Genomic DNA, 21,375 nt, shown 5'->3' with positions numbered 1-21,375 from the left:
CATATTTGGCAGCATGTTCAACTATAGGGTGCTCCACTTGTTTTTTGGCCACAGTTTGTCGGTGGCCGTTCATGCGGACAGACAGCTTGTTGGTTGTCATGCTTACTTAGAATGCTACACAGTGGTTGCAGCTTAGCTTGTAGATCACATGACTGGTTTCACAAGTAGCCCTGCCTTTGATGTGATAGGTAATGTTAGTAACTGGACTGGAGTAGGTGATGGTAGGAGGATGTATGGGACAGGTCTTGCATCTAGGTCTATTACAGGGGTATGAACCATGAGGTAAGGGATTGGGAGCAGGGGTTGTGAACAGATGGACGAGTATATTGTGTAGGTTCAGTGGACGGCGGAATACCACGGTAGGAGGGGTGGGAGGGATACTGGGTAGGACATTTCTCATTTCAGGGCACGACAAGAAGTCATTGAAACCTGGGCGGAGAATGTAATTCAGTTACTCCAGTCCCGGATGGTACTGAGTTACGAGGGGGAATGCTCCTCTGTGGCTGGACTGTGGGACTTTGGGAGGTGGTGGCATAGGTTAGCATAGGATGGTGCCATGTGGGTGCCAATAGCCGTACCGCTGATTTGTTTGTAGGTAATACCTTCAAAGGAGAAGTAATTGTGGGTGAGGATATAGTTGGTTATGGAGACTAGAAGGAGGTTGTTGGTTTGGAATCCATAGGGCATCTGGAAAGGCAGTGTTCGATAGCAGTAAGGCCATGGGCATTAGGAATGTTAGTGTACAGGGAGGTGGCATCCAATAGTGATGAGCAGGGCACCGTGTGGTAAAGGGAGAGGAACTGTGGATAGTTGGCCGAGGAAATGGTTGGTATCGTTTATATAGGAGGATAGGTTCCAGGTAATGGGTTGAAGGTATTGGTCTATGAGAGCAGAGATTCTCTCAATGAGGGCACAATAACCAGACACACCACTTCAACAGCTGCCACTCGTTTCATACCAAGAAGTCCCTCCTGTACAGCAGTGCAACCCGTGGTCATGGCATCTGCAGTGACAAGCAGTGCCTCTCTAAATATACTGAGGACCACTCCAACAACCTCCTTCCTAGTCTCCATAACCAACTATATACTCACCCACAATTAATTCTCCTTTGAAGGCATTACCTACAAACAAATCAGCGGTACGGCTATTGGCACCCGCATGGCACCATCCTATGCTAACCTATTCATGGGCCATCTACAGGAATCCTTCCTAAAAACCCAGAATCTTAAACCCCTCATCTGGTTCAGATTAATTGATGACATTTTTGCTATCTGATTGAAGGTGAGGAGGACACCTTATTCACATTCCTCCAGAGCCTCAACAACTTCTCTCCCATTTGCTTCACCTAGTCCTACTCAACCCAACAAGGCACCTTCCTAGATGTTGACCTCTGCCTCAGAGATGGCTACATCAGTACCTCCGTCCATATCAAACCTACTAAACACCAGCAATACCTCCACTACGACAGCTGCCACCCGTTTCATACCAAGAAGTCCCTTCCATACAGCATAGCCACCGGTGGTTGTTGAATCTGCAGTGATGAGCAGTCCCCTCTCTAAATATACCGAGGGTCTCACTGAAGCCTTCACTGACTGTAATTATCCTCCCATCCTTGTACAAAAACAAATCTCCCGTGCCTTATCTTTCCAGTCTCCCACCACCTCCCAAAGTCCCACAGTCCGGACACAGAGGAGCATTACCCCTCGTAACTCAGTACCATCTGGTACTGGAGCAACTGAATTACATTCTCCACCAGGGTTTCAATGACCTCTTGTCATTCCCTGAAATGAGAAATGTCCTACCCAGTATCCCTCCCACCCCTCCTACCGTGGTATACCGCCGTCCAACGAACCTACATAATATACTCGTCCATCTGTACACAACCCCTGCTCCCAATCCCTTACCTCATGGTTCATACCCCTGTAATAGACCTAGCAGCAAGATCGGTCCCATATATCTTCCTATCACCACCTACTCCAGTCCAGTCACTAACATTACCTATCACATCAAAGGCAGGGCTACTTGTGAAACCAGTCATGTGATCTACAAGCTAAGCTGCAACCACTGTGTAGCATTCTAAGTAAGCATGACAACCAACAAGCTGTCTGTCCGCATGAACGGCCACCGACAAACTGTGGCCAAAAAACAAGTGGAGCACCCTATAGTTGAACATGCTGCCAAATATGATATCCCTCATCTCAATGACTGCTTCACAGCCTGTGCCGTATGGATTCTTCCCACCAACACCAGCTTTTCTGAATTGCACAGCTGGGAACTTTCCCTGCAATACATCCTACGTTCCCATAACCCTCCTGGCCTCAGCCTTCGTTAGTCACTGTCCTCACCCATACGGGCCCCTTCATGTTCCCATTCCAGCACTACACAGCCGTCATTTCACCACCACACCCAGTCTTTTAATTTCTTTTCTTTCATTCTTATTTCCCCCCATGAACCATGGACCTAGCCGTTGGTGGGGAGGCTTGCGTGCCTCAACGATACAGATGGCCGTACCGTAGGTGCAACCACAACGGAGGGGTATCTGTTGAGAGGCCAGACAAATATGTGGTTCCTGAAGAGGGGCAGCAGCCTTTTCAGTAGTTGCGGGGGCAACAGTCTGGATGATTGACTGATCTGGCCTTGTAACATTAACCAAAATGGTTTTGCTGTGCTGGTACTGCAAACGGCTGAAAGCAAGGGGAAACTACAGCCGTAATTTTTCCCGAGGACATGCAGCTTTACTGTATGATTAAATGATGATGACGTCCTCTTGGGTAAAATATTCCGGAGGTAAAATAGTCCCCCATTCGGATCTCCGGGCGGGGACTACTCAAGAGGACGTCGTTATCAGGAGAAAGAAAACTGGCGTTCTACGGATCGGAGCGTGGAATGTCAGATCCCTTAATCGGGCAGGTAGGTTAGAAAATTTAAAAAGGGAAATGGATAGGTTAAAGTTAGATATAGTGGGAATTAGTGAAGTTCGGTGGCAGGAGGAACAAGACTTTTGGTCAGGTGAATACAGGGTTATAAATACAAAATCAAATAGGGGTAATGCAGGAGTAGGTTTAATAATGAATAAAAAAATAGGAGTGCGGGTTAGCTACTACAAACAGCATAGTGAACGCATTATTGTGGCCAAGATAGACACAAAGCCCATGCCTACTACAGTAGTACAAGTTTATATGCCAACTAGCTCTGCAGATGATGAAGAAATTGATGAAATGTATGACGAGATAAAAGCAATTTTTCAGGTAGTGAAGGGAGACGAAAATTTAATAGTCATGGGTGACTGGAATTCGTCAATAGGAAAAGGGAGAGAAGGAAACATAGTAGGTGAATATGGATTGGGGGGAAGAAATGAAAGAGGAAGCCGCCTTGTAGAATTTTGCACAGAGCATAACTTAATCATAGCTAACACTTGGTTCAAGAATCATAAAAGAAGGTTGTATACCTGGAAGAATCCTGGAGATACTAAAAGGTATCAGATAGATTATATAATGGTAAGACAGAGATTTAGGAACCAGGTTTTAAATTGTAAGACATTTCCAGGGGCAGATGTGGATTCTGACCACAATCTATTGGTTATGAACTGCAGATTGAAACTGAAGAAACTGCAAAAAGGTGGGAATTTAAGGAGATGGGACCTGGACAAACTGAAAGAACCAGAGGTTGTAGAGAGTTTCAGGGAGAGCATAAGGGGACAATTGACAGGAATGGGGGAAAGAAATACAGTAGAAGAAGAATGGGTAGCTCTGAGGGATGAAGTAGTGAAGGCAGCAGAGGATCAAGTAGGTAAAAAGACAAGGGCTAATAGAAATCCTTGGGTAACAGAAGAAATATTGAATTTAATTGATGAAAGGAGAAAATATAAAAATGCAGTAAATGAAGCAGGCAAAAAGGAATACAAACGTCTCAAAAATGAAATCGACAGGAAGTGCAAAATGGCTAAGCAGGGATGGCTAGAGGACAAATGTAAGGATGTAGAGGCTTGTCTCACTAGGGGTAAGATAGATACTGCCTACAGGAAAATTAAAGAGACCTTTGGAGAGAAGAGAACCACTTGTATGAATATCAAGAGCTCAGATGGCAACCCAGTTCTAAGCAAAGAAGCGAAGGCAGAAAGGTGGAAGGAGTATATAGAGGGTTTATACAAGGGCGATGTACTTGAGGACAATATTATGGAAATGGAAGAGGATGTAGATGAAGATGCAATGGGAGATAAGATACTGCGTGAAGAGTTTGACAGAGCACTGAAAGACCTGAGTCGAAACAATGCCCCAGGAGTAGACAACATTCCATTAGAACTACTGATGGCCTTGGGAAAGCCAGTCATGACAAAACTCTACCATCTGGTGAGCAAGATATATGAGACAGGCGAAATACCCACAGACTTCAAGAAGAATATAATAATTCCAATCCCAAAGAAAGAAGGTGTTGACAGATGTGAAAATTACCGAACTATCAGTTTAATAAGTCACAGCTGCAAAATACTAACGCGAATTCTTTACAGACGAATGGAAAAACTGGTAGAAGCGGACCTCGGGGAAGATCAGTTTGGATTCCGTAGAAATGTTGGAACACGTGAGGCAATACTGACCTTAGAAGAAAGATTAAGAAAAGGCAAACCTACGTTTCTAGCATTTGTAGACTTAGAGAAAGCTTTTGACAATGTTAACTAGAATACTCTCTTTCAAATTCTGAAGGTGGCAGGGGTAAAACACAAGGAGCGAAAGGCTATTTACAATTTGTACAGAAACCAGATGGCAGTTATAAGAGTCGAGGGGCATGAAAGGGAAGCAGTGGTTGGGAAAGGAGTGAGACAGGGTTGTAGCCTCTCCCCGATGTTATTCAATCTGTATATTGAGCAAGCAGTAAAGGAAACAAAAGAAAAATTCGGAGTAGGTATTAAAATTCGTGAAGAAGAAGTAAAAACTTTGAGGTTCGCCAATGACATTGTAATTCTGTCAGAGACAGCAAAGGACTTGGAAGAGCAGTTGAACGGAATGGACAGTGTCTTGAAAGGAGGATATAAGATGAACATCAACAAAAGCAAAACGAGGATAATGGAATGTAGTCAAATTAAATCGGGTGATGCTGAGGGGATTACATTAGGAAATGAGACACTTAAAGTAGTAAAGGAGTTTTGCTATTTATGGAGTAAAATAACTGATGATGGTCGAAGTAGAGAGGATATAAAATGTAGACTGGCAATGGCAAGGAAATCGTTTCTGAAGAAGAGAAATTTGGTAACATCGAGTAGAGATTTAAGTGTCAGGAAGTCTTTTCTGAAAGTTTTTGTGTGGAGTGTAGCCATGTATGGAAGTGAAACATGGATGATAACCAGTTTGGACAAGAAGAGAATAGAAGCTTTCGAAATGTGGTGCTACAGAAGAATGCTGAAGATAACGTGGGTAGATCACGTAACTAATGAGGAGGTATTGAATAGGATTGGGGAGAAGAGAAGTTTGTGGCACAACTTGACTAGAAGAAGGGATCGGTTGGTAGGACATGTTTTGAGGCATCAAGGGATCACAAATTTAGCATTGGAGGGCAGCGTGGAGGGTAAAAATCGTAGAGGGAGAACAAGAGATGAATACACTAAGCAGATTCAGAAGGATGTAGGTTGCAGTAGGTACTGGGAGATGAAGAAGCTTGCACAGGATAGAGTAGCATGGAGAGCTGCATCAAACCAGTCTCAGGACTGAAGACCACAACAACAACATTTTTATTTCTCTCCTTTCCGTTACTTACCCCCTCCCCCACCGCACCTTCTCTCCTACCCTCCGTCTAAACTGCAACACTTCACTGTCCGCCACTCCCACCATACTATCCCTCCCCCTCCCCGTCCCAGCCTCCTCCTTACCCCCACCCAGTCGCCACTCCAATTATGCACTGGTGCTGCTGTTCACAGTGTAGTTTCAGCTCTCTGAGACTGCAGGTTTGTGTGCAAGTTGCGTTTGCGTGAGTGTATGTGTGCGTGTGTGTATGTGTGTCTACTGCTGACAAAGGCCTTAATGGCCGAAAGCTATGATTGTGCGAATCTTTTCATTGTGCCTATCGCGGCTCAGCATCTCCGCTATATGGTGAGTAGCAACTTTCTTTCTCTTATTGTAACATTCCATCCTGGATTTTCCTTTGTTTGATTTTTGCCTGACATTTTTTCTTCGAGCCTAACCCTGTGTTGTTTTCCTTTGTAACTACTTTCTTTTACATCGCTATACTCAAGTTCCATCTTTCTTTCTTTTCTTTGCTGTATTTCTCTCATTGACTTGCGAACCGAACCGCACTGCACGCACAACTTACGAGGTGTATCATCGGACTCAGCCAGCATTGCCAACCATACGATAAATTATTGCGATATACAATAATTACAACGTGAACACGATATACGATAGCACATTGCTGATAATTGCGGAATGTACGATAATTTTTGTGAAGATTTAAAATTTAAATAAATTGATACTTGTAGTAGTTTCATACGTTAATAATCTGTTTTCGTATATTTAAGTCCATACTCCATTCAATATAAGCAACTTCCTCTTTTTCTCTCATCCACTCCCGCAACAGTCCAACGACTCTTAACACTGTATATTCGCTTCCGGGGACACCCTTACCGCCTAACAAATATTGTTTCACAACAATATGGGCTATTAGGGCTAGGCCATCGTCATCAGTTGCTGGTGAAATTGGGACTTGAATGCACGGGTGGTTATCTTTGTCCTCTTAAAAGAATATTAATTTTTTGTTTTTAAGGGAAATTAAAGTGTGGTGTTCTTTAAATAAATACTGTAGTAGTGTATTCAAATATAAATAATGGAAAGTGACAACAGTGATGTAGATTCTCCGCGGACCCTACAGAAGAAATTGAGGCTGCGTGGTGAGTTGAAATTAAAACGTTTGAAACAAAAGTTCAGAAAGGAATGGTTGACTGATTTATCTTTCAAGGATTGGCTACAACCTGTTAGTGATGATGCATATAAAGCTCGGTGTAAAGTTTGTAGATGTGAATTCAGTGCTGAGTTGACTGTAGTGAAAAATCACGCTAAAGGGAAAAAACACTTAAGTGCCGTAAAATGTGTCGGGCTTCTACAAAAGAAACTTGACTTTTCATCACAATCAAAATCGTCTGATACATTTGATAAGCAGGGCAAGAGGGCTGAAATATTGCTATGTGGATTTTTGGCAGAACATAACATCTCGATTAATACAGCCAATCACTTAACAGATGTAATTAAAAGTGCCTTTCTCGATTCTAAAATAGTTGAGAACTTGCTGTTGGGTAGAACAAAAGCCACAGGGGTGATAAAGAATGTCATAGGTAAATGTTATTTGCATGAACTGAATGAAGTTTTACGGAGACAAAAGTTCAGTTTCATAATTGATGAATCTACCGACTTTTCCGCTATGAAAAATTTGTGTGCGGTATTTTGATGAAGATAGCTCCAAAATACATACTAAATTTTGGCAGTTGTTACAGCTGTTTGATGAGAAAAATGCAGAGGCCGCTCATGAAGGTGCCACGATCTCGTACGTAAAGCCTTGTCAGTACATAATATTCCTCCTGAAAATTTAGTAGGATTTGCTTCCGATGGGTGCAACACAATGATGGGGAAAGATAATTCTGTTGCTAGACGAATAATTAGAGATTTTCCTGGTATTTTTATACAGAAATGTATATGTCATTCATTGCACCTATGTGCAAGTGAGGCTTGCAAGCAATTACCAAGACTACGTGAAGACACAGCAAGGGATACATATTCATTCTTTAAGCATAGTTCAAAAAGAATAGCCCAGTTTGTGGAATTCCAACAGTTTTGTAATGAACCTCACAAGATACTGCATCCATCTCAAACAAGATGGTTATCTTTGTTAACTGTTGTTTCACGTATTCTAGAACAATGGAATGCATTGCAATTATTTTTCACTTGCACGTGGGAAGAAGAAAGACTGTATGCAGCTGAACAGTTAGCAAAGGCAATGAGGGACAAATTTGTATGTGTATTTTTTATATTTCTCGAGTGGATTCTACCAAAATTTGTGTCTCTGAATCAATATTTTCAAAGCGAGAAATTATTGATTTGCTCTTTGCATGATAGAATGTGCAAAACGTACAAAGAAATCCTTCTCTGCTATATGTCTCCTGATTATAACAATAAAACTGATTTGACAGACATAGATCCAGCAAACCCAGCCCAACTTGTGCCTTATACGCAAATGTATTTAGGTATAGGTGTGATGGATTTCATGAGCCAATCTGAAAACATCTCACAAAAATCTAAAGTGACTGATTTCTACTACAGAGTGCAACAGTTTCTTATGGTATCTTGTTGTGAGATAAAAAAAACGGTATGATTTCAACAATTCTGTTCTAAAAATGTTGAGTTGGTTAACACCAGAAATAGCATTGTCAAAAAGTGCTGCAAGGCTGTCAACGCTTGTTCCACTTATAAAGTCAGTTCAGAGGATTTCTCCAAAAGACAAAAGGCTTATGCAAATGATTGATGATGAGTGGAGAGCATTGCCACATGCAGAATTTCCCGAAAATCTACGGTCTAAATAGGTGGACGAATTTTGAGTGTTCATAAAGGTGGTGGTGGTGGTTTAGTGTTTAACGTCCCGTCGACAACGAGGTCATTAGAGACAGAGCGCAAGCTCGGGTTAGGGAAGGATTGGGAAGGAAATCGGCCGTGCCCTTTCAAAGGAACCATCCCGGCATTTGCCTGAAACGATTTAGGGAAATCACGGAAAACCTAAATCAGGATGGCCGGAGACGGGATTGAACCGGCGTCCTCCCAAATGCGAGTCCAGTGTGCTAACCACTGCGCCACCTCACTCGGTTGTTCATAAAGAACGCTAGGGACCTTCATGGTAACCAAGAGTTCCTCCAAATAGGAATCTTTGTGCTAGATATATTAGTTTTACCACATTCTAGTGCTGATTGTGAGCGGGTCTTTTCAAAAATGAATCTAGTGAAGACACCATTGAGAAATAAGTTACATTTGGGTACAGTCAGCGCAGTAATGCTCACTTCCCAGCGTGTGAAGAATTGTGTACAGTTCGAACCAACCAGTGCAATGATTGCATCAATGAATACGTCGAACATTTATGCTAACAAGGGAACCTCCCCATCGCACACCCCTCAGATTTAGTTATAAGTTGGCACAGTGGATAGGCCTTGAAAAACTGAACACAGATCAATCGAGAAAACAGGAAGAAGTTGTGTAGAACTATGAAAAAAATAAGCAAAATATACAAACTAAGTAGTCCATGTGCAAGATAGGCAACAACAAGGAAAGTGCAAGGTCAGGAGCGCCATGGTCCCGTGGTTAGCGTGAGCAGCTACGGAGTGAGAGGTTCTTGGTTCAAGTCTTCTCTCGAGTGAAAAGTTTAATTTTTTATTCTCAGTCAATTATTTTCCGTCCGTGACAAACTCTTATGTTTTCATCACTTTTTTGGGAATGATTATCACATCCACAAGAAAACCTAAATCGGGGAAGGTAGAAGAATCTTTTTACCCATTCGCCAAGTGTACAAGTTAGGTGGGTCGACAACATATTCCTGTCATGTGACGCACATGCCGTCACCAGTGTCGTATAGAATATATCGGACGTGTTTTCCTGTGGAGGAATTGGTTGACCTATGACCTTGCGATCAAATGTTTTCAGTTCCCATTGGAGATGCACGTCCTTTCGTCTACAAATCGCACGGTTTTGCGGTGCGGTCGCAAAACACAGACACTAAATTTATTACAGTGAACAGAGACGTCAATGAACGAACGGACAGATCATAACTTTGCGAAAAAAAAGAAAGTAAACTTTTCACTCAAGAGAAGACTTGAACCAAGGACCTCTCGCTCCGCAGCTACTCACGCTAACCACGGGACCATGGCGCTGCTGAGCTCACGTCTTCCCTGTTGTTGCCTATCTTACACATGGACTACTCAGTTTGTATATTTTGCTTATTTTTTTCATAGTTCCACACAACTTCTTCCTGTTTTCTCGATTGATCTGTGTTCAGTTTTTCAAGGCCTATCCACTGTGCCAACTTATAACTAAATCTGAGGGGGGTGCGATGGGGTGGTTCCCTTGTAAGAAGAAGGAATCTCATCGGGATAGTGACGCCGATTTCGCCGATGTGGAGTTCGACAACGATGCTTATTAGGGTGAGTTTAATTATACTATTATTTTTAATTATATTACATACACAGTGCTACTTTTCGATCGGGGTTAGCGAATTTTCCTTGCATAAAATCTGTGATGCTTTGGACACTTCCGAGTTTATCTGGTTCTGAATGTATTTTTAGTACTTAGCATCGCGATTAGAGACGTTTTGGTTCGTAATTAGGAGGTTTTATGGATAAAAATTGTAAAAGGTGAGAAGACTTTGCCATTCGCGATTGAAAACAAATATTGTGTACGTCATATTATCAGCATTATTGTTTTTGTTTTTTAAGATTATCAATATACGATCATTTTAGATAAAAAACGATCATTTTAAATACAAAATGCCATAATTTTATCTTCTGGGGTTGGCAACGCTGGACTCAGCCCCGCGCAACAGATGGCGTCAAGAACACGCTGATTGTTGGTGCAGCATCTTTTGTCCCACATTACTGCCGCCGATATAATTAAGCCTATACCTTCAAACTGATCACGCTCCCCGTGTCAGCTCCCGTATTTTTGCGTGTTATCTCCCGCACTTTTCCGGTGCCACACGATCTTACATCTCCACCTATGAACCCCTCCCCCCCCCCGCCCCCCCCACTCTCTCTCTCTCTCTCTCTCTCTCTCTCTCTCTCTCTCTCTCTCTCTCTCTCTCTCTCTCTCTCTCTCTCTCCCCGTTCTATCCCTGTTCTCACCCACTAAATACACCTCATCCAGTCACATCTACCGTCCCCCTTCTCTATGCTTATCCGCCCTCAAACCTGCCACCCACAGTAATATATTTATTAATGATTGGTTATTCTCTACTTTGACCTTTGTGACTTCTCGCCAATTTTAGTGCGTTTTCACCTTCCACTATTGTCGTCTTCCTCATATGTCATCTCTTTTTCCCCCTGTGCATCCATTTCGTACTTTTCACACGTATTTGGGTGTATTTTTGTGTACTTTTTCGGACATAATTCTACTTTCTTACGTATTTTTTCGCATTTTTGCACCACCATGGATCCTTGCTCCTACCATCTGCGTCAATACAGAAAAGTTTCCTTATCGCTAACCAGATCCCAGTCCCACAAACTGTTCCTGCATTGTTGATTGGCTCATGAAATCCCTCCCTAATGTCTTACCATCAAATTACCCATCTCTGGTTGCCACCCCTCCTTCCACAATGACCTCCACCTGTTCAGATTCCGCCAATACTTAGCCCTCACCAACATAGTCCTGCATATCAACCAAGCCCAATCCTCCTTGCAGTACCTTCTCTCCATCCGCAAAATTCCCCTGCTATGTAATCCCAGATTCCTGGAACCCATAACACACACTGAAATTCTTGCCCTGCAGGAACTTGAGCAAAATGCACAACGCCACCTCAAAAAGCTCTCCATCCAGCTCACTTCCTACTCCCACCTCAGAGTACCACTGTCCACCACTTCTACAACAACTTCCAAACCTCCCCCACACCCCCTCATAGCTGTCAGACCTTGTCTCGCAGACCTACTACACTTATCCCACCCTCCGAAACTCCCCACCACCACCACACAGAACTCAAATCCCAAACAGACCCGCAACACAGTCATGAACCTTTCCTCCAGAAGCCTTAGTCCCATAGAAATATCAGTCCTTTCCAAAGGCATCACCTTTTGCCCCCCCTCCCCAGTCCAACCATGCAGGACTAGTTAAAGACCTCTCCTTCTCCCAGTCCCTACAGCGGAAACACTTTTTTCGCCACCAACCCGACCAATCAGACTCAACCAAAGACCAACATTGAACCTTGCCTAACTCAGTTCACTCCTCCATCCAACCGTGATCCACTCCCACTGCCTCCAAACCACCCCCTGTTAACTTTCCAGAATTTCTTATCTTCGAACCTTGCCTCACCATCATTCCCCCAATCCTACCACATGCATACTAACCTTACATCCGCAGAAAGAACAGCAGTCCACCATCTAAAAACTGATCCCGTTCTTATAATCCTACCTGCACACAAAGGCTCCACCACCGTAGTTTTGAACCGCAAGAATTACGTGGCAGAAGGACTCCGTCAGCTGTCACATACTTCCACCTATAAACCATGCCACAGTGATCCCATTCCAGCAATCCAGCAGGATCTCCAGTCACTACTCAAATCCTTCGGCCCATCCCAGAACCTCTCCCCAGAGTCAATCTCGCTACTTACCCCTACCACTCCCCACAGTCCCACCTTCTACATGCTTCCGAAAGTCCATAAACCCAACCACCCAGGACGCCCCATTGTGGCCAGTTACTGTACCCCCACTGAGAGAATCTCTGCTCTTGTAGACCAACACCTTCAACCTATTACCCGGAACCTATCCTCCTATATAAAAGATACCAAACATTCCCTCGGCTGACTCTCCACAGTTCCTCTCCCTTTACCACACGGTGCCCTGCTCATCACTATTGGATGCCACCTCCCTGTACACTAACATTCCTAATGCCCATGGCCTTACTGCTATCGAACACTGCCTTTCCAGATGCCCTATGGATTCCAAACCAATAACCTCCTTCCTAGTCTCCATAACCAACTATATCCTCACCCACAACTACTTCTCCTTTGAAGGCATTACCTACAAACAAATCAGCGGTACGGCTATTGGCACCCGCATGGCACCATCCTATGCTAACCTATTCATGGGCCATCTAGAGAAATCCTTCCTAAAAACCCAGAATCCTAAACCCCTCACCTGGTTCAGATTCATTGATGACATCTTTGCTATCTGGATTGAAGGTGAGAACACCTTATTCACATTCCTCCAGAACCTCAACAACTTCTCTCCCATTTGCTTCACCTGGTCCTACTCAATCCAACAAGGCACCTTCCTAGATGTTGACCTCTGCCTCAGAGATGGCTACATCAGTACCTCCGTCCATATCAAACCTACTAAACACCAGCAATACCTCCACTACGACAGCTGCCACCCGTTTCATACCAAGAAGTCCCTTCCATACAGCATAGCCACCGGTGGTTGTTGAATCTGCAGTGATGAGCAGTCCCTCTCTAAATATACCGAGGGTCTCACTGAAGCCTTCACTGACTGTAATTATCCTCCCATCCTTGTACAAAAACAAATCTCCCGTGCCTTATCTTTCCAGTCTCCCACCACCTCCCAAAGTCCCACAGTCCGGACACAGAGGAGCATTACCCCTCGTAACTCAGTACCATCTGGTACTGGAGCAACTGAATTATATTCTCCACCAGGGTTTCGATTACCTCTCGTCGTGCCCTGAAATGAGAAATGTCCTGCCCACTATCCTTCCCACCCCTCCTACCGTGGTATTCTGCCGTCCACCGAACCTACACAATATACTCGTCCAACCTTACACAACCCCTACTCCCAATCCCTTACCTCATGGCTCATATCCCTGTAATAGACCTAGATGCAAGATCTGTCCCATACATCCTCCTACCACCACCTACTCCAGTCCGCTCACACATCAAAAGCAGGGCTACTCGTGAAACCAGTCATGTGATCTACAAGGTAAGCTGCAACCACTGTGCAGCATTCTACGTAGGCATGACAACCAACAAGCTGCCTGTATGAACGGCCACCGACAAACTGTGGTCAAAAAACAAGTGGACCACCCTGTAGCTGAACACGCTGCCAAACATGATACCCCTCATCTCAATGACTGCTTCACAGCCTGTGCCGTATGGATTCTTCCCACCAACACTAGCTTTTCTGAATTGCACAGCTGGGAACTTTCCCTGCAATACATCCTACGTTCCCATAACCCTCCTGGCCTCAGCCTTTGTTAGTCACTGTCCTCATCCATCCGGGCTCCTTCATGTTCCCATTCCAGCACTACACAGCCGTCATTTCACCGCCACACCTAGTCTTTTAATTTCTTTTCTTTTATTTGTGTGTGTGTGTGTGTGTGTGTGTGTGTGTGTGTGTGTGTGTGTGTGTGTGTGTGTGTGTGTGTGCGCGCGCAAAGGCCTTAATGGCTGAAAGCTATGATTGTGTGAATTTTTTTACTGTGTCTATCGCAGCTCAGCATCTCCGCTATATGGCGAGTAGCAACTTTCCTTCTGTTATTGTTGTATTTGATAGTGTACTTTATATACTGTATTGAAACTCGGATTACTGTTTGGACAATGTTTGAGTGAAGTTTGCCCAATTGCTGTACCCTATTTGGCAAGTTTCTGAAATGTTAACCATCAAATGTTCATTAATTTAAAATAGAATAGAGTACACCAAGGTGACAAAGTCAGGGGTTAGCAATAAACACATATACATATGGGCGTAGTATCATGCACACAAGGTGTAAAAGAGCAGTGTCTTGGCATAGCTGTCATTTACACTCAGGTGATTCAAGTGAAAAGGTTTCCAGTGCGATTATGGCTGCACAACAGAAATCAACAGATGTTGAATGCAGAATGATAGTTGGAGCTTGATGCATTGAACATATAATTTCAGAAATCATTAGGAAATTCAGTATTTTGAGAGCCTCAGTGTCCAGAGTATGCCAAGAATACTGAATTTCAGGCATTAACTTTCACCATGGACAACTCAGTGGCTGACAGCGTTCACTTACCGACCGAGAGCTGCAGGACGTGCATAGAGTTGTCAGTGCCAAAAGACAAGCAACACTGTGTGAAATAATTGCAGAAATTAATGTGGGACACAAGTCGAACATATCCATTAGGAGTGTGTAGTGAAAGCTGTTGTTAATGGGTTATGGCAGCAGATAACTGACACGAGTGATTTGCTAGCAGTGCAACATCACCTGCAGTGCCTCTACTGGGCTCGTGACTGTATCGATTGGGCTCTAGACAACTATAAAGCCATGAGTCCTGATTTCAGTTGGTAAGAGCTGATGGCAGTGTTCGAGTGTGGTGCAGACCCCACAAAGCCGTGAACCCAAGTTGTCAGCAAGGCACTATGCAACCTGGTGGTGGCTCCATAATAGTGTGGGCTGTGTTTACATGGAATGGACTGAGTCCTCTGGCCCAACTGAACATTCAGCTACTTGGAGATCAATTGCAGCCATTTGTGCACTTCATGTTCGCAAATAACAATGGCATTTTTATGGATAACAGTGCACCATGTCACCAGGCCATAATTGGTCGAGATTGGTTAGGAGAACATTCTGGACATTTTGCGTAAATGATTTGGCCACTCAGATTGCCTGACATGAACTCATCAAACATTTATGGGACATGGTCGCAGGGTCAGTTCATGCACAAAACTCTACAGCGGAAACACTTGCGCAATTATGAATGGCTATAGAGGAGGCATCATGGCTCAATATGTCTGCATGGTACTTCCAAATAAATGTTGAGTCCATGCCATGTTGAGTTGCCGCACTACGCCAGGTGAAAAGAGGTCCATCACTATATTAGGAAGTATCCCATCACTTTTGTCACTTCATTGTATAATGCTGCATTATTTGTTCTTCCTAACTTCCCATGCGTAGTTTGTCATTATACAGCTCATTCTCGATGATCCACGGATGTGCTATAAAGTGTGAGTAAAGCAGTCCCCTGACAACTGTGTTATATCAGGCTTCTACTGTGTTTTTATGGAGATTAGATGATAAACACCACAGACAATAAGAAAATAGAAGATTTTGAAATGCAGTATTACAGAAAATTGCTGAAGACAAGATGTTTAGATCAGGTGATAAGTGAAGAGGTATCAAATCAGGAAGAAAAAACTTTATACCACAAATTGACCAAAAGAATGGTTTGACTGACAAAAAATATCTTGAAACATTGAGTAACAGCCAATTTGGGATTTGGTGATCAAGCATAAAAATTGTGGAAGGTGGCCAAGGCTGAACACAGAAAATAAGTTCAAATGGATGTAGCTTGTAATAGTTCTACAGAGATCAAGAGACTTGCAGAAGATTAACTAGTGTGAAATGCTGCATCAAATTTGTATTTAGACTGAGCACTACAGCTACAGACAAACAGTAAAATTATCAGTTAAATCTACTTACCACTCATTACTGAGGACTGGATCATTAAGGATGTGATTAACCACTCGAGCTCCATGAGCCGGAGGGCTCTGATATATAGGTCTTATGATAACATTGAACTGGGATTGTATTTTAAATTTGTCTTGTGGTTTTTTGACTACAATTGCAAGATTCCCAACCCTTTCACCTAAAACAATAGGGTAAAAGATGTTTACATTAAAAGGCCAAAATACAAATTGTATTCTTATGTAGTGATCGTGCTCATTACATACTGTATAGGCCAAAATTCTTTGCAAATGATTGTGCACAAAACAGTTCAAAACCTCGCTCTTCAAAGTATCTAACAGGCCAAGCGTCTTCTTCCAGGTCCCCAGATGCGAAGCCAAGATAAGCTGCATCAAAGTAAGGGAAGAGCTTCCTCTCCTATACAAATAAAATTTTGTAAGGTCACATTACAGAAAATACTTATTAAAATTAATCATTTCATCAATGTTGAAACATTTTGCATTCTGTGAGATGGCAAATTTTTGACAGTTACTTGCATGATATCAGCAATTCTGATCCACTGTTCCTTTGTTGGATCACAACCAGTTGGATTATGAGCACAAACATGCAATATAATGACAGAATGTTCTGGTGCAGTAGAAAGATCATTTATCAGTCCGTCAATATCCAGAGATCTTGTTGCAGGGTCCCAGTATCGGTACTGCCGTATGTCGCTGAACCCAGAATAGTGCAGAATTTTTTGATGGTTATCTGAAATTACATTTTTGTACCCAGTTAAACTGGTTTTAAAAATATGTTTCTTACAGTTTTAATTATCACATATTAAATATTCATACATACATTGCTTTTCATTTCATTTCATTTTTAGTGAAATAATTTACCTAGAACTGTTGTACAGGAATTGTCAATTGGTTTCATGATCTTCTTCTGATTTTCGTAATAAGCCTAAATATATCACAAAATTTCTAGAAGAAAGTTGAATTCAACATACCCCATGATGGGTTGGAAACATAAGCAGTGTTGTAGTTTAGTATTTTTGATAGGAACTCTGTTCCAATTCTCAGTGATCCTGTCCCACTGAGAGAATGCACACCAAATGCCTTTAAAAGAAAATTATTGGAGATGTATTTGAACATAAATGCAATATTAAATAAAGTGGCAACTATTGAAGCTGTCAATTTTTTAAAAAGTAATACTAATAAAAATACTGAAGTTCATTTTAATACTAGTATTTCTCAGTAATGTCACAGTTAACAGTATCTGACTGACAACCAAAACAGAAACATTTGAAGTAGAATTGCTGCAGTTATACCTGTTAAGATGGTTAGTAAGTAGAAAACATCCATGTATCAAGCAAAAACTAAAATGCCAATAGAAGTTATGTAGTAGACAATTAGTATAACAGAAGCTGTAAGTTTTTTTTAATTTTATTTTTTAATAGTTGTGGCTTTCCTTCTAATATGAATTAGTGAATGACAAACCTCTTCTGTCATAATGAATATCTTTAATATTCATGTTTACATAAATATGAAAGCCACACATTTTATTATACTCTCAAAAATATGCATACTGGATTCATCTCTATTTGTGTTCATACAGTTCTATCGTAAAGGACATATAGTGTAAAGTACCTCTCTCATCAGTATCCTCTCTTGAGCTTGTTAAGTGGAAGATCGTTGTTTGCATGTTTCTGTCAGTGTGCTGACTTCTCTAATTGAATCTTTGTGGTATGTGTGTGGTATTTATTTTTATGTCAGTTTGTATTCAATAACACTGTTTACTGTGGATTTAGGCTCATTATCAGTTTTCCCTAGTCATCAGCATCATTGCAGTTGTCAAAAGTTGCAATAGTATGATTATTTGGAGTGTTTTAGAATATAAATAAAGCAAATTCTTCTGATAAATATAACATACTCATACTATCAGTCACGGTAGTTGGTTAGCGGTACAGTGTTTCTCTGCACTAATCATTTCTTGAGTCAGTGCACGTCATTGGAGGTTCTTTTCCATGTTGGGATTTATGGAAAACCAGCTAATTATCTGACATTACCCTGTTGCTTGTTTATCTCAGTCTTATCTTGTATCGGGACTTTTAGCTAGGGATGTCTTAGCCAGTCATTATTTTTTCCTATATATGATGTCATGTGTGTGTTAAGTTTGGTTAAAATTACTTAAATACATTTTTGAGTTTCTAGCTGTGTTCAGTAACCAGCAACTGACCCAGCCAGCTTCTTCAAATGCTGCAAACATTGTTCTTATTATGTGCTTAATGTCTATACTCCAGTCAGACTTTTGATATTTCTGATAACAAATCCTTACTGATAACAGTGTTTGACACCCAACCTGGAGCTGGAAAATATTGTGGTGAAATAGCTACATCAATTAATGGCAAAAAACCACAAGAAAGGATACGCTGGATGACTGCTATTAAACATTACTATTATGCCAACTTCTGGGTGGAATAGAAATAATAAAATGAGTAAGGGTGATATCTCACTGTGATGAGGCACTGAGCTGTTGATAGGCACATAAACAAGATTTATAACATCACTGATCTTTCACACAATGTCTCTTCAGATGTAAATAAGAAAACTGACACATAATATAAGATAAAGGACAGATTGCTACTTACTGTAAAAATAACACACTGAATTGCAGTCAGGCACAACGAAGAGACTGTTAACTTTCGGCCAAAGCCTCCTTCAGAAAAGGAAACACATTTATTCAGACAAGCTAGCAAACCTCTCACACATAAGACCACCATCTATGGCAGTTCAGACTACAAGCAATCTGGTGGCGTCAGGGAAGGTGAAGGATAGCAGGATACAGGTGGGGAGAGAGAAGAGTGCTGCCTGGCGGAGTGTAGAAGGACTAGACTGCCAACAGGCAAACCTATTGCCTGTAATCTGCTCTTTCACATCAAAGGTACTGATGACTTCCTTCATCAACTCTCCACCATCACCACCCCTTTATCTCTTGGATCCCTACTCATCACTGTTGACAACACCTTTCTCTATACACTGACATCCCTCATGCCCATGGTCTTACCACTATTCAACACTAACTTTCCCAATGTCCTTAAGACTCCAGATCCACTACCTGATTCCTCGTACCTAACTAATTTATCCTAACTAGAACTACTTCTCCTTGGAAGGGAATGTACACAAACAAATCCGCAGGGCAACCATGGGCACTAGTGTGACACGCTCCTCTACCAGCCTGTTTATGGTCCATCTAGAGGAGACCTTCTTCCTAGCCTCCCAAAACACCAAACCTCTAGTCTCATTCAGGTCACTGATGCTATCTTCCATGATCTGGACTCAGGGCCAAGACACACTATCTCCATTCCTTCATAGCTTCAACACCTTCTCTCCCATCCACTTCACCTGGTCCTTCTCAACCCATTGTGTCACCTTTCTGGACGTTGACCACCACCTCTCTGATGGTTCCATCCACACCTCTGTCTACATTAAATCCACCAACAGCCAACAGTATATGAATTTTGACAACTGTCATCCATTCCACATTAAAAAATCCATCCCATACATCCTAACCACCCAGGATTCAGAAAATATCATTCTTGTGAAACACAACTATCTCTTTATACTCGTGAAGTAATAAGTGCTATCGACAGGGGATGTCAAATTGATTCCGTATTTTTAGATTTCCAGAAGGCTTTCGACACCGTTCCTCACAAGTGTCTTCTAATCAAACTGCGTGCCTACGGAGAATCACCTCAGTTGTGCTACTGGATTCGTGATTTCCTGTCAGGAAGGTCACAGTTCATAGTAATAGACAGAAAGTCATTGAGTAAAACAGAAGTAATATCCGGCATTCCCCAAGGAAGTGTTATAGGCCCTCTATTGTTCCTGATCTATATTAACGACATAGGAGACAATCTGAGTAGCCGTCTTAGATTGTTTGCAGATGATGCTGTCATTTACCGTCTTGTAAAGTCATCAGATGATCAAAACAACTTGCAAAATGATATAGATAAGATATCTGTATGGCGCGAAAAGTGGCAATTGACCCTGAATAAGGGAAAGTGCGAAGTTATTCACATGAGTACTAAAAGAAATCAGCTAAATTTCGATCATGCGATAAGTCACACAAATCTGAAGGCTGTAAATTCAACTAAATACTTAGAAATTACAATTACAGATAACCTAAATTGGAACAATCACATAGATAATATTGTGGGTAGAGCAATTCATTGGGAGAACACTTAGAAGGTGCAACAGGTCTACCAAAGAGACAGCTTACACTACACTTGTCTGCCCTATTGTGGAGTACTGCTGTGCGGTGTGGGATCCGCATCAGGTGGGACTGACAGATGACATCGAAAAAGTACAAAGAAGGGAAGCTCGTTTTGTATTATCACGAAATAGTGGAGATAGTGTCACAGACATGATATGTGAATAGGAGGGGCAATCATTAAAACGAAGGCATTTTTCATTGCGACAGGATCTTCTCATGAAATTTCGATCACCAGTTTTCTCCTCCGATTGCGAAAACATTCTGTTGGCACCCACCTACATAGGGAGAAATGATCATCACAATAAAATAACAGAAATCGGGGCTCACACAGAAAAATTTAAGTGCTCATTTTTCTCGCCTGCCGTTCGTTCGAGAGTGGAACAGTAGAGAGACAGCATGGAGGTGGTTCATTGAACCCTCTGCCAGGCACTTTATTGTGAATAGCAGAGTAATCAGGTAGATGTAGATGTAGATGTAGAACAGTGTATTTGCAGTGACAATAACTTCATTTCCCACTATTCTGAGGGTCTCACCAAGGCCTTCACTGACAGGCACTGCCTGCCCGACCTAGTACACAAACATATTTCCTGTGCCATTCCATCTCACACCCGCAATCCTCCCACCACCCCCAAGAACCGTCAACAAAGGAGTGTCTCCTTTGCCACCCAGTAGCACCCTGGACTGGAATGACTGAACCACATCCTTCACCAGGGCTCTAATTGTCTATTATCATGCACTGAAATGAGAGACATCCTACCCAAGATCCTTCCCACCTCTCCTAAAGTGGTGTTCTATCGCTCACCTGACTTCCACAGCATCCTAGTCCATCCCCGTCCCATTCCCAATCCCAACCCCTTGCCACAGGGAAAATATCCCTGTGGAAGACCAAGGTGCAAGACCTGTCCAGTCCAGCCAGCCAGCACTTCCAAAATCAGTCCTGTCACAGATTTATCCAACCCCATCAGAGGCCAGACCACTTGTGAAAGCATCCAGGTCACATGCCAGTTCTGGTGCA

The 21,375-nt window shown here is 42.3% G+C and overlaps 1 protein-coding gene across 1 annotated transcript in view; it reads right to left on the bottom strand.

The window, feature by feature from the left end:
• The window catches only part of LOC126253393 (aspartate aminotransferase, cytoplasmic-like), a 99,892-nt gene that overhangs the window by 37,761 nt on the left and 40,756 nt on the right, over window positions 1-21,375 (bottom strand). The window contains exons 3-6 of the mRNA XM_049954693.1: window positions 17,095-17,203; window positions 16,636-16,853; window positions 16,370-16,520; window positions 16,119-16,284 (exon numbers count right to left, since the gene is read on the bottom strand). Of these exons, the coding sequence (XP_049810650.1) occupies window positions 16,119-16,284; window positions 16,370-16,520; window positions 16,636-16,853; window positions 17,095-17,203 (644 nt within the window). The remainder of the gene's footprint in view (window positions 1-16,118; window positions 16,285-16,369; window positions 16,521-16,635; window positions 16,854-17,094; window positions 17,204-21,375) is intronic.

Source organism: Schistocerca nitens, chromosome 4, assembly GCF_023898315.1.
Source record: "Schistocerca nitens isolate TAMUIC-IGC-003100 chromosome 4, iqSchNite1.1, whole genome shotgun sequence".
Lineage (NCBI taxonomy): Eukaryota > Metazoa > Arthropoda > Insecta > Orthoptera > Acrididae > Schistocerca > Schistocerca nitens.
This window is presented reverse-complemented; position numbering and strand designations above follow the sequence as displayed.